General features: G+C 43.5%; 1 protein-coding gene across 2 annotated transcripts; it reads left to right on the top strand.

The window, feature by feature from the left end:
* The first annotated feature begins 1,411 nt into the window (after window positions 1-1,411).
* LOC112251179 (AP2-interacting clathrin-endocytosis protein-like) lies at window positions 1,412-15,912 on the top strand. Of its 2 annotated transcripts, none has more exons than XM_024421992.1 (6): window positions 1,412-1,535; window positions 2,902-2,963; window positions 3,927-4,572; window positions 9,495-9,582; window positions 9,950-10,086; window positions 10,222-15,912. In XM_024421992.1, the coding sequence occupies exons 3-6, from the start codon at window positions 4,056-4,058 to the stop codon at window positions 12,252-12,254; spliced, it is 2,775 nt and encodes a 924-aa protein (XP_024277760.1). In that variant the 5' UTR covers window positions 1,412-1,535; window positions 2,902-2,963; window positions 3,927-4,055; the 3' UTR covers window positions 12,255-15,912. The 2 variants fall into 2 exon arrangements, with proteins under 2 accessions (XP_024277760.1, XP_024277761.1); XM_024421993.1 differs by having other exon boundaries at window positions 3,930-4,572.
* Window positions 15,913-16,008: the final 96 nt, after the last annotated feature.

A 16,008-nucleotide genomic window follows, 5' to 3' on the forward strand; every position in this document is an offset into this window, starting at 1 on the left:
GAGCAGTGGAAACTCGTTCTCTGGAGTGATGACTTCACCGTCTGGCAGTCTGACGGATGAATCTGGGTTTGGCGGATGCCAGGAGAACGCTTCCTGCCCGAATGCATAGTGCCAACTGTAAAGTTTGGTGGAGGAGGAATAATAGTCAGGGGCTGTTTTTCATGGTTCGGGCTAGGCCCCTTAATTCCAGCGAAGGGAAATCACAACAGTACATCATTCAATTAAATTCTAGACGATACTGTGCTTCCAACTTTGTGGCAACAGTTTGGGGAAGGCCCTTTCCTGTTTCAGCATGACAATGCAACTGTGCACAAAGAGAGGGCCACACAAAAATGGTTTGTTGAGATTGGTGTGGAAGAATTTGACTGGCCTTCACAGAGCCCTGACCTCAACCCCATCGAACACCTTTGGAATGAATTGGAACATCAACTGCGAGCCAGGTCTAATCGCCCAGCATCAGGGCCCAACCTCACTAATGCTCTTGTGGCTAAATGGAAACAAGTTCCCGCAGCAATATTCCAACATCTAGTGGAAAGCCTTCCCAGAAGAGTGGAGGCTGTTATAGCAGCAAAGGGGGAACCAACTCCATATTAATGATTTTGGAATGAGATGTTCGGCGAGCAGGTGTCCACATACTTTTGGTAATGTAGTGTAGTTCCAGAGCCCCGTTATGCCCATGTAATTACTCCCAGGGGAGTGTGACACCGCTAAAGGGTGCAGACTGTAGACAGCCTGGCTTGGTTAGAGCTGTATAGGCTGCAGGCAGGGTTAGGCTGTCTGGGTTAAATCATACATCCCGACAGGGAATATGGCAGGATGGATTAGAGAGAGAGAGAGAGAGAGAGAGAGAGAGAGCATGATGAGGCATGGGAGTTGCCTTCTCTAATCTGTCTCTGTGTTACTTGTGGCCAGTAGTCAGAGGGGATGAGAGCCAGAGAGTGGGAGAGGAAGGGAGAGAGTGAGTGAGCGTAAGGTTTACTGTTCATTTTGATTGTTTATTTCACTTTTGTATATTATCTACTTCACTTGCGTTGGCAATGTTAACATATGTTTCCCATGCCAATAAAGTGCCTTGAATTGAATTGAGTGAGGACGGAAGGGAGGATTTGTGTATGAAAGAGAGCTTCTCCCTACCCTCCAGCTCTGTTTTTTTATAAACATTGAGGCGATGTGGAGGAGGTAGGAGTAGCCTCAGCTGATGACATCATCCATTTAGCTCAAGGGGATTCTGCAAGAGAGAGGGAGAGAGATGGAGAGTGAGAGAGGAAGGAGGGGTGGTTACCATGGTGATGGGTCCTTTTAAGCAGCTGCTGATTTGCTAGAGCTCTCTCCCTCTCTTCCCCCTCCCTCCCTCCCTCTCTTCCTCCTCCTCTCTCCCTCTCTCCCTTTCTCCTCTCTCAACCAGCCATTTAGGCAAGAGATTGGTGCTCTGCGCGCTAGGCTGTGGACCTTCCTGCTCCAGTCATTCTACTCTGTCTGCCACATACGGGGATGGGAGACCCTACCCTCCAAGCACAGAGAGAGGATACTGGCAGGTAAGAGAAGGGAGGACATCTTTATTCTACAGGGCTTTAGCTGTAGTTGGGAGGTAAACTGATCTGTCTCTCATTGCAGAAGACAGCCAGAGCTCTGTTTCTCTAAGCTCAGATGGGATATTACAGATATGTTCAATGTGTTTGATCTTGCTTGGCATGACAATGACCATAGGATATGGCAAGTGACAGCACAAACAGATCTGGGACCAGGCTACAGTGACAATGACCATAGGAAATGGCAAGAGACAGCACAAACAGATCTGGGACCGGGCTACAGTCATGAAGCACAGGCTCTGTCTCTGCATGATTCGAGAGGAAGGAACCAAAGCCAATGAAGCATATGTTACTGCTGCTGCTGCCTCTGGGTACCATCAGACATTAAATGTCTGCTTTCAGCACAGCTGCAGAACAAAACAGAGCACAAACAGACACGACCTGAGGTCCATCTGTTGTTTGGGCGAGGAAGAGGGTCAGTCAGTCACTCACCCCATTTTCAGCCAATTTGTAGATAGCAACTAGGCTAAAACTGCACCATGTTCTCTTCTGTATTGTAATAAAGGGCTGGGGTGGAGGGTTGGATTTGTGGATTTTACACATAATTATATACATTCGCTGAGAAACAAATAATGCACGGCTTTGTTTTGACTGTATAGCTTTGTGATCCATTGAAATGCATAGCATGAATTATTTATTGAACTTGGTTTTAAAATTCCACTGACATTCCATAATGTCGAAATCTCTCTGTCACTAACATAGCTCACACGTACGCATGCACATACTCACAACAAGGCACGTAGAATTAATATGCATAGTTGCATAAGGTAATGTAGTCACACACGTCACATCATACACATCCAACACAGACACACACAGTCACACAGTCACACACACACTCAACTACATTCCGGTGCATCGGTTTGGTCTTCATTTGGAGTATCCTTGGGAAATGGAAGGATGTGCTGTGAAGTCTTTTCTTGGTCAGAAGTCACAATTGATGGATGTTTCATTGATTAAATGAAAGCCTCTCCACGTTGTTTCACCTTCTGTATCTCATTCAAATCAAAATCAGGAAGCCTTAGGTGGAATAGCCTCGTTGCAGTATCGTCTCTTCAATGGACATGTCATGGATTTGATATCTCAGGGACATGTTGGTACAGTTCACATGGAAAATACCCATCAAATTGAATGCTCCTTGTGTTGAGAATGCAAGACAGAACTAGGTCAATGTGCCTTGAAAGATGTTTGTAGCGACCTGTTTTTTGGATGAGTACTGTGCTTTGAAGGTTTTTGAATATGATTGTAATTTAACCAAGTTTAAAATGTGTTGTTATAATTATGTGTTTATTTAATTATGCCTCTTCCACAGCTGCTTTTGATAAAAGAAACAGTAGAAGACTTGGGGGAAAGCCTGTATTCACCAGCTCAAAGGTAATGCATGATAAAGGCTTATTTATTATTTAATTGACTAGTTATTGTTTTATTACTCTCTTGTATTGTTAAAACTTACTTGTGTGACATGTTCCCATCTATAACACAGATACACCTATGTAATGATTATGATATGTGGTTATGATGCCTATTTAGTTGCATGCACTGATTATACTTTACTCTGGATGAGAGCATCTAAGTGCTCAATGACTCAAATGTAAATGTCACGGTGTGATTATGATCTAGGATGGTGACTTTTAAAAGTCTGTAATTACTGCACACTGACACAGAAATGTGAATGGTCGAAACACTAGAGTGGGCCTCACGCACACGCACACACACACACACACACACACACACACACACACACACACACACACACACACACACACACACACACACACACACACACACACACACTGATTCTGCTGCTGATGACTGTAGTTTCATCCTTGACACAGAAAACAATTACCTTTCAGCCCCTCAGAGTGATAAACACACAGACCTTGTGTCATATCAGACTTATGAAGAGTAACACAAGGCAGACAGAACCTTGAAATATGTGATGAGGGTTGCTTTTGTTTTACAAGCCTGAGTGTACAATACAGCTCAGTCACATGCAAGCATCCTCACCAGTATTATTCAATCCTATTGAATTAACATTTGCTTTTGGGAATTTAGAAGATGCTCTTATTGCGATTAACTTACAATTAGGGCATTGATTCAACTAATGTATGTAAACCAACATATAATGAAAAACCTTTTTAGCCACTATCTGCAAAATCAGTGCTAATCACTTTCTCTATCACAGGTTAATTATAGGTAATTGCAGGTTAGATCGAACTTGCTTCATCCCAGTCTTTAGTTGTTGAATCAAGTCTGTAGGCTACTACTCCATTATCCTAAATGATGTTGTGTGATCTGATCTTTCCATTCAAACCTCTCCCCTCTCTCTCTCTCTAGCAGCCGAGGGGTGTAAGATGCCCTTGAGTTCCTGCAGCTCCTTGTGAAAGACCTCTTGTCCACAGGACCATTTGGGTCATCAGGAACACAGGGAAAGGAAGTTGCACTGCAGTTACATCATCAGCCACCATGAAGTCAGACGGGCTGGGGACGCCAGGCCTCCCATCCACCGCAGGGAGAGGGACTGGTGCTACCAAGCCTGGAGACACTGGCCCATTCAGGGCAAAGAACGTCAAGACCAAGCAGCCAGGCGACCACCAGAGCACCACGGCTAAAGCCAAGACTACAACCTCCACATCAGCCAAACCAGCGCTCAACGGTACGGCTGGTCCAGGGGGGGCTAGGAGGGAGGTAGCCACCGCTAACGGACCCAGGGGGTCCCCAACAGGTGGGAAGGGGACTAAGGACCAGGACAGGAAGCCTAGCCCTAACCCTGGAGCCAGGCCCAAGACCTCTCCCCCAGGCACCACCTCCACAGCTCAGGCCAGGCCAGGGAAGCTGCAGAAGAATACAGCAGGGAAGGGTGACTCTCTTCAGGGGGCAGACAGCAGCACGGCCCACCACGCAACTACCACCCCCTCCACATCAGGCAGTGCCTCTCCTGACAACAGTTCCGGAAGCCCACGCAACTGCCCCACCATGCCAGGTCTGGTCTAACATCCAACATAATTAACTTGCTCCCCAGTGGGCAAAACTGGTTGAAAATACATTATAATGACTTTGTAATGATTTTCAACTCATTTTGCCAGCTGGGAAACTGTATTTCCCTTGTCTAACATCCAATGTTATTAAGTTGCCTCCCAGTAGGGAAAAAACTGTTGAAAAGACATAATGATGTTGTAATTACATTGTAATGACGTTGTGATAATAACGCTGTAATGACGTTGTGATAAGGACTCTGTAATGACGTTGTGATAATAACGCTGTAATGATGTTGTGATAAGGACTCTGTAATGACGTTGTGATAATAACGCTGTAATGACGTTGTGATAAGGACTCTGTAATGACGTTGTGATAATAACGCTGTAATGACGTTGTGATAAGGACTCTGTAATGACGTTGTGATAATAACGCTGTAATGACGTTGTGATAAGGACTCTGTAATGACGTTGTGATAATAACGCTGTAATGACGTTGTGATAAGGACTCTGTAATGACGTTGTGATAATAACGCTGTAATGACGTTGTGATAATAACGCTGTAACAACGTTGTGATAAGGAGTCTGTAATGACGTTGTGATAATAACGCTGTAATGACGTTGTGATAAGGACTCTGTAATGACGTTGTGATAATAACGCTGTAATGACGTTGTGATAAGGAGTCTGTAATGACGTTGTGATAATAACGCTGTAATGACGTTGTGATAAGGACTCTGTAATGACGTTGTGATAATAACGCTGTAATGACGTTGTGATAAGGACTCTGTAATGACTTTGTGATAATAACGCTGTAATGACTTTGTGATAATGACTCTGTAATGACGTTGTGATAATAACGCTGTAATGACGTTGTGATAAGGACTCTGTAATGACGTTGTGATAATAACGCTGTAATGACGTTGTGATAAAAACGCTGTAATGACGTTGTGATAATAACGCTGTAACGACGTTGTGATAATAACGCTGTAATGACGTTGTGATAAGGAGTCTGTAATGACGTTGTGATAATAACGCTGTAATGACGTTGTGATAAGGACTCTGTAATGAAGTTGTGATAATAACGCTGTAATGACGTTGTGATAATAACGCTGTAATGACGCTGTGATAAGGACTCTGTAATGACGTTGTGATAATAACGCTGTAATGACGTTGTGATAAGGACTCTGTAATGACGTTGTGATAATAACGCTGTAATGACGTTGTGATAATAACGCTGTAATGACGTTGTGATAATAACGCTGTAATGACGTTGTGATAATAACGCTGTAATGACGTTGTGATAAGGACTCTGTAATGACGTTGTGATAATAACGCTGTAATGACGTTGTGATAAGGACTCTGTAATGACGTTGTGATAATAACGCTGTAATGACGTTGTGATAAGGACTCTGTAATGACGTTGTGATAATAACGCTGTAATGACGTTGTGATAAGGACTCTGTAATGACTTTGTGATAATAACGCTGTAATGCCTTTGTGGTAATGACTCTGTAATGGCGTTGTGATAATAACGCTGTAATGACGTTGTGATAAGGACTCTGTAATGACGTTGTGATAATAACGCTGTAATGACGTTGTGATAATAACGCTGTAATGACGTTGTGATAATAACGCTGTAACGACGTTGTGATAATAACGCTGTAATGACGTTGTGATAAGGAGTCTGTAATGACGTTGTGATAATAACGCTGTAATGACGTTGTGATAAGGACTCTGTAATGAAGTTGTGATAATAACGCTGTAATGACGTTGTGATAAGGACTCTGTAATGACGTTGTGATAATAACGCTGTAATGACGCTGTGATAAGGACTCTGTAATGACGTTGTGATAATAACGCTGTAATGACGTTGTGATAAGGACTCTGTAATGACGTTGTGATAATAACGCTGTAATGACGTTGTGATAATAACGCTGTAATGATGTTGTGATAATAACGCTGTAATGACGTTGTGATAATAACGCTGTAATGACGTTGTGATAAGGACTCTGTAATGACGTTGTGATAATAACGCTGTAATGACGTTGTGATAAGGACTCTGTAATGACGTTGTGATAATAACGCTGTAATGACGTTGTGATAAGGACTCTGTAATGACGTTGCGATAAGGACTCTGTAGTGACGTTGTGATAAGGACTCTGTAATGACGCTGTGATAATAACGCTGTAATGACGTTGTGATAAGGACTCTGTAATGACGTTGTGATAAGGACTCTGTAATGACGCTGTGATAATAACGCTGTAATGACGTTGTGATAAGGACTCTGTAATGACGTTGTGATAAGGACTCTGTAATGACGTGATTCTAACCAGTTTTGACGCTGGGTTTAATTCACTCATTGTTATGATGACATTAATTTGAATTTATGGCAGAAAGTTAGAGTGTCTGAAAAATTTGCTTGATTCAGAAATGAATGGTAGCAGGTTTTGTGAAGAATAAGTAGCAGAGTGATTTAAATGAGTTATGCTTTATCCCAGGGGGGCGGCAGGTAGCTTAGTGGTTAGAGCGTTGGACTAGTAACCGAAAGGTTGCAAGATCGAATCCCTGAGCTGACAAGGTTGCATACACAGTTACACAGATGTTATATCAGGTGCAGCGAAAGTCTAAATATTTTTTTTAATCTAGAAAAATCTGAAACAAATCCAAATTACAATCCAAATAACACTATAACAATAATCCAAAAAGCTATCTGTGCTTATGTGCATGGGATTAATGTACACAAAGATATACTATGAATGATATGTACAACAATATATATATTACAATGAGCTATGTCAAGTATACAATGTATACAGACACGGTGGGTCTAAACAGTATAGAAATGGGAAGCATTGATTGTTCAATGTCTAAAGCTTAGTGTGTGTGTGTGTGTGTGTGTGTGTGTGTGTGTGTGTGTGTGTGTGTGTGTGTGTGTGTGTGTGTACGTGTGTGTGTGCGTGTGTGCGTGTGTGCGTGTGTGTGTGTGTGTGTGTGTGTGTGTGTGTGTGTGTGTGTGTGTGTGTGTGTGTGTGTGTGTGTGTGTGTGTGTGTGTGTGTGTGTATGAGAGCTTGTGTTTGTGTTTTTGTGTGAGTGTGTGTGGGTGTACAGTGCCTTTGGAAAGTAATCAGACCATTTGACTTTTTCCATATTCTGTTACGTTACAGGCTTATTGTATTATGTATTAAGTAAAAATTTTCCTCATCAATCTATACACAATACCCGTCAATTACAAAGTGAAAACAGATTTTTAAATTTTTTTTGTAACGTATCAAAAATAAAAAACAGAAATACCAGAAGACCCTTTGCTATTAGCCTCAAAATTGAGCTCAGGTACATCCTGTTTAAATGTACCTTCCTTTAGATGATTCTACAACTTGATTGGAGTCCACCTGTGGTAAATTCAATTGATTGGACATGATTTGGAAAGACACGCACCTGTCTATATAAGGTCCCACAGTTGACAGTGCATGTCAGAGCAAAAACCAAGCCATGAGGTTGAAGGACTTGTCCGTAAAAGCTCAGAGACAGGATTGTGTCAAGGAACAGATCTGGGGAAGGGTACGAAAACATTTATGCAGCATTGAAGCTCCCCAGGTACACAGTGGCCTCCATCATTCTTAAATGGAAGACGTTTGGAACCCCCAAGACTCTTCCTAGAGCTGACCACCCGGCCAAACTGAGCAATCGGGGGAGAAGGACCTTGGTCAGGGAGGCGACCAAGAATCCGATGGTCACTCTGAAATACCTAGTTCCTCTATGGAGATGGGACAACTTTCCAGAAGGACAACCATCTCTGCAGCACTCCACCAATCAGGGCTTTATGGTAGAGAGGCCAGACGGGAGCCACTCCTCAGTAAAAGGCACATGGCGGCCCGCTTGGAGTTCGCCAAAAGGCACCTAAAGACTCTCACACCATGAGAAACAAGATTCTCTGGTCTGATGAAACCAAAATTGATCTCTTTGGCCTGAATGCCAAGCACCACAACTGGAGGAAACCTGGCACCATCCCTACAATGGAACATGGTGGTGGCAGCATCTCCCGACTTGAACCCGTTCTAACATCTTAGGAGAGACCTGAAAATAGCTGTGCAGCGATGCTCCCCACCCAACCTGACAGAGTTTGACAGAATCTGCGGAGAAAAATGCGGGAAAACTCCACCAAATGCAGGTGTACCAAGCTTGTAGTGTCGTACCCAAGAAGACTTGAGGCTGCAATCTCTTCCAAAGGTGCTTCAACAAAGTACTGAGTAAAGGGTCAGAATATTTGTTTTTAATACATTTGCAAACATTTCTAAAAACATGTTTTTGTTTTGTCATTATGGGGTATTGTGTGTAGATTGATGAGGGAAGAAAACAATTTAACCCATTTTAGAATAAGGCTGTAACGTAACAAAATGTGTAAACTTTCCAAATGCACTGTATGTGCGAAAAGGACTCAATAAGGTGTAGATTAGAGTGTAGGGCCTCAGCCGGTCTGTCCCTACTATTCATTCAACAGAGAAAGGGAGAGACACAGAGTGCCATATGCTCTCCCTTCCTCCCTCCCTCTCTCTAACCAGCCCAGTCATCCCATCTATCTACTCTACTCCAGCTCTATGTTATTGCCTCTGATTTTGCAATATTTTGGCTTTGATGTGCAGTACTAATATCAGTTCCTAGCCTCTAGCTCTCACATCCTTGTTAGCTCTCCTTATAATGGAATCATCTCTGTACTTTGTTTGAGGATTTCATGAGTTCAATTAGCATTTCTCCCCTCAAAACTGCCTATTTATTGTTGCTCTATTTGTCCCCAGTAAGCTGTATAAATTAATTCTGCCTCTTAATCCCTCATTCTAAGTGAGCAGTTTTCATTTTCTGAAATGAGACCGTTTCCAACAATAAATATCAGGGTTTGGTTAAACACACTATAACGATCCTCTGTGTTTTAGATCTTAAGACAAAAACCCAGGCTAAAGTTCTGACCAAATCTCCACTGACCAAACCCCCCCAGAAAACAGACACCACAAAGACCAACAGGTAAGCAGCACTGCACCCGATATCAGAACATCCAATTTTGGTAGACCATCCCTGAGAAATGGTAGAAATAACTCTGCTGCCCCCCACTGTTATATAGTGGTAATTGCTAGTCCATACAGAGATGGGTGAAACGATACATTGCAGTACTTGTTAATGCCATGGTCTTTTGATGTTTATGCGCTTTCATCCCTTAGTCTGATCAGACCCTGTGATTTTGTATCCTTTATTGAATGATTGTTGTTATTGTCCTAAATTAAACATATTTTTAAGCAATTAAAATGGCTTTCATTTTGTGAGTGTCAGGATAAATTTTCTGTTCTCCGGTGCTGTTCTTTTGACCTCATGTTTTTTTCATCTCCCTGATCAGCCCTACCAATAAGCCTAGCACCAGAGAGGTCAATAAAGCCAAGCTCCCCGCTACAGGAAGAACAACAACTGTAGGAACAGGAGCCAGAGCAGACACAAAGGGGATGAGCACACCAACAGGCTCAGCTGAGAACCAGGGTGAGAAACCATGTGTGTTTGCACGCGCGTGTGGACGTGTGTGCGTCCATGCGTGCATGTGTGTTTCTTCCAATACAAATCCTAACATCATCTCACTGGGCCAAACTATTGAAATATGTTTCTCCTCTCATGCAGTCTCTAGACCTGGGTCATCCCTGAGTGCCAGAAAGCCTGTGTCTCCCAGGAAAGAGGAGGATAAGGATGGTTCCAAAGTCTCAGCAGACAAAGCAGCCAGGAAGACCACAAAAACCACCCCAGCTACCGCAGCCACGGCCAAATCTACTTCTAAACCAGTAAAAGCCATCTCCAGCTCCTCTCCTTCCAAACAGCCTCCACTAGCAACGTCCAAACCTGGGCCAAAGCAGAATGCTACCTCTGAATCTCCTACAGAGAAAGCCTCACCCAAGTCAGCGGGGCCAGTTAAAAACGTATCCTCTGTCATTTCATCCAAAAAGCCTGCAGCTAAAGAGAAAGAGGGATCTAATGGTAAAACCTCTACAGAGACCCAGCAGGCTAATGACACTGGTTCCGGAGCAGAGATGGTCTCCTCACATTCAGATCCCAGAGAGAAGGCCTCAGAGCCAGTAGCAACATCCACAGAGCAGAGTCCAGCTCAAAACATCCCACTACCACCATGCCCCCAGGGCCACAGTGGACGAGGGGACTCCCTCTCCTTACCCCTGAATGCCAGCCCTACGCTAAGTCCTCAGAAATCTGCCAAACAACCAGGTAAACCTAGCTGCACAAGAGGAGTCAGGGCTCTGTCCAATCAGCCACCAGCAATCAACCACATATTTAATGGGAATAACCTTGTAAGCGGAGAGCCTGCTAAGCACACAGAGGGGACACACACATGTAAACACACTCCTGGCTCAGCCACAGACCTTCCACTGGACACCCCAACTCCAGGCAGCCCTCTGGAGGACTCGTGGAGCAGCCTGCACCACCAGGTCAGCCCCGAGTCAGAATCCGGCAGTGCCACCACCTCATCAGACGACATCAAGCCTCGCTCTGAGGACTACGACGCCGGGGGCTCCCAGGATGATGTGGATGACTGCTGCTCCAACGAGCGCGGCGAATCCAAGGGGGGTGGCACCATGCGTTGCCATGACTTCCTGGGTCGCAGTAGTAGTGACACGAGTACGCCTGAGGAGCTGAAGATGCTGGATGGTGGACTGCGGGTCGAGGTGAAGCTGAAGGGGTGCGAGGTAGAGACCACCAGCGAGGAGGAAGGGGTGAAGCAACGGCCGCGCTCCTGGCTGAGCAGGGACCGAGACGAGGTCCCTGTTGAGGAGGAGGTGCAGGCCAATATTACGGTGAAGCAGGTCCCCGACAGCCAGCTCTTCTCCTCTGAGGAGTCCGAGGAGTCTGAGGAAGAGGATGAGAGGTCAGAGGTGGAGGTTCTTCCTGTTCACCAGGCCCCTCTGCCTCCTGCCGATCCCTCTTCTCAATTCCAGGGCATTGTGAACATGGCCTTCGAGGATGGAGCTGACCCTGGTCAAGTCAACGAACAGCAGCAGCAACTCGACTACCAATCAGCCTCTAACTTCCGCCGCTCTGTTCTGATCTCTGTTGACGAGTGTGAGGAGCTGGGATCAGAGGAGTGCGGGGTGCAGACTCCGCCCCAGCAACAGCCTGATGACCCCCTCACGCCCTGCGACGTCTTCGGGAGCAACCCTTCTCCGGCCCCTCAGTCAGTCCCCAACTTTGTCTCTCACTCTGGGGGGCACCTGGCATCAGACTTTCCCAAAAGCACACCTCAGCAGCAGCAGGAACAAGGCAACGAGCACAAGTCCAACAACAACAAACCCAACAAACCCATTGTTTTCCTCACTGAGATCCAGGATCCTCTGGTAGATGACCATAACCCCACCAAAGTGGAGGGAGTAGAGCCCAGCCCTGGTTGCCCTTCTCTGGACCATGACCCCACTGACCTGCCTCCCCAAGAGCGAGAGAGACCATGCCACCTAGACCTCCGGCCTGCTGAACAGTACAGCAATGGAGGATCACCACGCAAGAACCCCTCAACCAAGCCTAGCCAAGCATCTGTACCTGTGCATGTAGACAGCAAGAGATCAGACTTACATACAGACTTAAATGACCCTCAACAGAAAGGGGGCTCTCCTGTACATGCAGCTATCCCACAATCCCCAGCAGGTAATGTATAATGATCTACATCTAGGAACCCACCTAATTTAAACCCTGTAGCCAAACCCCTCACCCATTCTCCATCCCCACCCAGCCAAACTCCATTAGTCAAGTCATAGTTAGTTAATTAGTTCTCCCTTTGTATCTTGCAATCTCCTCTGTCTGATATAACATAATGCTCAGACTATTAATTTGCATTATGACACATACACTTATCCCCTTCCTCTCAAAATGAATATAATACAGATTACTTAACTAGTTCAAACTCAAATTGGATAAGGGGTCGTTTTTTTATATGCCCATATACTGTAGCCAAAAGCTTGTTATAAATACACAAAACATCTGTGTACCAGTCCCTTGATTTGAATTGGTAACACCAATATCCGTTAAAAAAAATGGAGATTGGTCAATCAAGAAACATGCAGAAGTAGCTTAGCTATAATCATCTTATAACAACTGAACTACCTTTTTTCAGAGGCATTCTGACCTTGACTACTTAGATTATTTATGGAAAGAAAAACCAATGTTGATTTCAATGAGAACTGATACTAAAATATTAAGGGTGAGTCCTAAATGGCACCCTATTCCCTTTTATAAGGCACTACTTTTGACCACGGCCCGTAAGGTCAAAAGTAGTGCACTGTGTAAGGAATAGGTTTCCATTTGGGATACATATTTAGTGTAAAGTAGTGTGTCATGTGTTGGTTAGAAACCCCCTGCCTTCTGACAAGGTGTGGCGGACTGATGTAGGCCTAGTTGTACGAATGCACTTTGATGTACATAAAAATGCAAATATTCAATGATTTTTAATTGTTTCTTTTAGTGAATGCAACGAAATCCAACAGCTCCTGGCCTTTTTTAAGCCACAGCTGATGATATTATTTATTAGATTGATGTGTCCATAATTAGTATTTCATGCAGAAGACGTGCAACCAAGATATGATTTTTTTTTTTTTAAATCAAATGACACAATAATATGCAAAGTGGCCAGTTGATTTGGAGGGTAAATCCACAAATACTAAGCTGTCATTACGACCAGATTGCTTTTGAGAAAGATGTCAATCTTTGTTTTACTTACCTACAGGGACCCTTGCCTACCCAGGATTGGCTTGTTTTTGTTATTTATTGTCAGACCCTTCTAACCTGTATCTTCTCATCAGTCTGCTTATCAAAAAGACATCTGCATGATAGTAGTACATGCCATTTGTTGTCTTTTTATTTATTCCACCCAATATGTTTGTTTTTACTTAATTATTTTTCTACTTGTTTTATTATGTAATGCTGGTTTGGTTCAATAGACGTGTGGTACTGCCTGGTAGTTTTCTGTATGTGGTGTGTCTAGAACAATCTTTATATTCCATGTCTCTCTTTTTTCACTCTCATATGATTCAGCAAAGCTATTACTTAGTTAGGGGTCACGTCTCAAATGGCACCCTATTCCTCATATAGTGCACTATACAGGTGATATGGTGGCATTTGGGATGCATACTAGTTACGGTCTATCCCAGTGCAAAACATATCAATCTTGTTTTTGCTGTCAACAGCAATAAGGGGTCAATTGTATCATCCATTGCCAGCATGGATCTGTTATTACAGTGATATGGAAGCAGTGTTAATTACAGAAAGAAACTCTACATAAAATCAGATGGGAAATGTTAGATTAACCTATGTACTTCCCTTTGTGCTGCAAAGTAAATCATTTCTGCCTGAATTTAGGTTTTTGTGACAGTATTATAATCATATCTGTACAATACAATAGTTCTATTCATTAGTTAAAGATACCTGCACGGTTTATTTCTTCAAACATATCACTGGTGCCTGAGCAAACTGAGTTATGCAGAGTTAACTAACAAGCGCTGGCAATGCAATGAATGGCTTACTGTGTTTTTTACTGGTGAATAAAAGAGACACATCCAGACAACTACATCCCTCTGTGCTTGACCTTTAAGGCAGCTGTCCATCCTATCTGCCACCCACAGTCCAGGTCAGTGACTACTCATGACTTATGCATATGATATTATTCTACATTATATCAACAATTTCATATTATAATCCATTGGTCTGTAACTAGGTACCAACAATGGTGAAATGAGGGCCTTCCGCCTCTCTCCTAGTGGAATAGAGGACAGGTTATTGACTCATCAAGGGTGAAACTTTAGTCATCTAAATGTTGGGATAATAACGTAAAAGTGACATGCAGGATACCTTTGTAATGACTATGGACTTATGGAAAGATGAATTGTTATGTCATTGTCAACTGTTTTTAGGGGGCATTGAAGGACAATGAGACAGACTGGATCAAACAACAACTCCAACCTGTACACATGACTGACGCCCCTCCAAAGCCCTCTCTACCAACTATGAACTGAACGTGAGACAAGCTTTTGAGCACCCCAGCTCCTCTGACAACAGCAGCAGGAGGAGCACAGTTGGGTAGGAGGAGGAGAATGACAAAGAGGAAGATTACAATGGAGAGAGTGGTAAATTTGCAGAGTGTGACTGGAGCATGCTGAAGCAACTCCTCTCGGACCAGGAGTCCAGTCTTGGCTTCATAAACCCAGTCCCTGAGGACCTAAACCTAGCCCAGTATCTCATCAAGTAGACCCTGTCCGTCTCCCGGGACTGCCTGGACACCCAGCAAACCTTCCTGCTCCATGAGAAGGAGACATTTAAACGCTGGGCAGAGCTCATATCACCCCTGGAGGACTCCACAACCAGCATCACTGTGACCAGCTTCTCGCCCGAGTATGCTGCCTCTCCGCAGGGGTAGTGGACCATCGTGGAGCTAGAAACTTATCACTGACAAAGCCTATACAGAATTAAGGACTAATGGATCATCTTGGAGTTATAAACAAATCACTTGATTGACAGGTTTAAGGACTAAGGAGACACTATGTTAACTTCTTTCTGGATTTATCAACCTTCTCTCTAGATTCATCAACTAAACAACACTTCTTCTGAGACAGACACTACAACAGTACTTTCTATCAGCGGGACCTGTTACACTTTCTCTCTGGACTTCTGCAACATGTCTATGGTTTACTGACATCTACAGTACCACAATTATTCTGTCTTGATGTTTGAGTCATCCTCTATTTATTGGTTGACTGTCTCATGCTTTTTATGCTGCTTTTTATGAGCTTTGAGTTTTTTCGGACTCTCAAACTGAACTTGTTTGTTTGCATTCAGTCCCCTTCACAGTGCTTGACTTGGACTGAAATAGGTTCCAGTACTAATTTTGGGTGCCGGTACTGTTTATATTTAGGTAAAGGAGCTCCACAATACCTTTCGATAAGAGGAACAGGAGCTCAAGCCGTAGAACATTTTAGGTGCCGGAACTCAGCTCCAGTGAGCTCCTGCCCAAATCAAGCTCTGCCCCTTCATCATCTTCAGTTATATCCTTAATACTTAATGGACTGAGAGTTTAGACACAAATAAGGTGTTGTGCATGCGGACATTTGTGTATGTTTAACTGTTTACTTGGTGTTCGCAGCCTTCAGAAAGAAGAAAATAAAAAAGACGTGTTTTTCTCATGGCTCTCTACTCATGATGATGGTTAAACAGAGGAGTTTCACAGAAACTAGAGAACATGTTGGTCTGTTGGCTTTATATTCATTGTGTATATGAAAATTAAAATGTTTGGTTCTAAATACAATGGTTTCATATTTTGGGGGGTTTGGTGATAGTGAAAATACAATAGCAGATCATTTTTTTAAATAAACAGATAATTTGTGAAATTATATAGATTTTTATTGTACATGTCGGGTTCAAATG

Source organism: Oncorhynchus tshawytscha, linkage group LG05, assembly GCF_018296145.1.
Source record: "Oncorhynchus tshawytscha isolate Ot180627B linkage group LG05, Otsh_v2.0, whole genome shotgun sequence".
Taxonomy (NCBI): Eukaryota; Metazoa; Chordata; class Actinopteri; order Salmoniformes; family Salmonidae; genus Oncorhynchus; species Oncorhynchus tshawytscha.

What these genes read in the sequence shown, in the direction of transcription:
- LOC112251179 (XM_024421992.1), top strand. Translation starts at nt 4,056, where the DNA reads ATGAAGTCAGACGGGCTGGGGACGCCAGGCCTCCCATCCACCGCAGGG. An exon ending in CAACTGCCCCACCATGCCAG is followed by an intron (nt 4,573 to 9,494) that starts GTCTGGTCTAAC and finishes TCTGTGTTTTAG; the next exon opens with ATCTTAAGACAAAAACCCAG. An exon ending in AGGCTCAGCTGAGAACCAGG is followed by an intron (nt 10,087 to 10,221) that starts GTGAGAAACCAT and finishes CCTCTCATGCAG; the next exon opens with TCTCTAGACCTGGGTCATCC.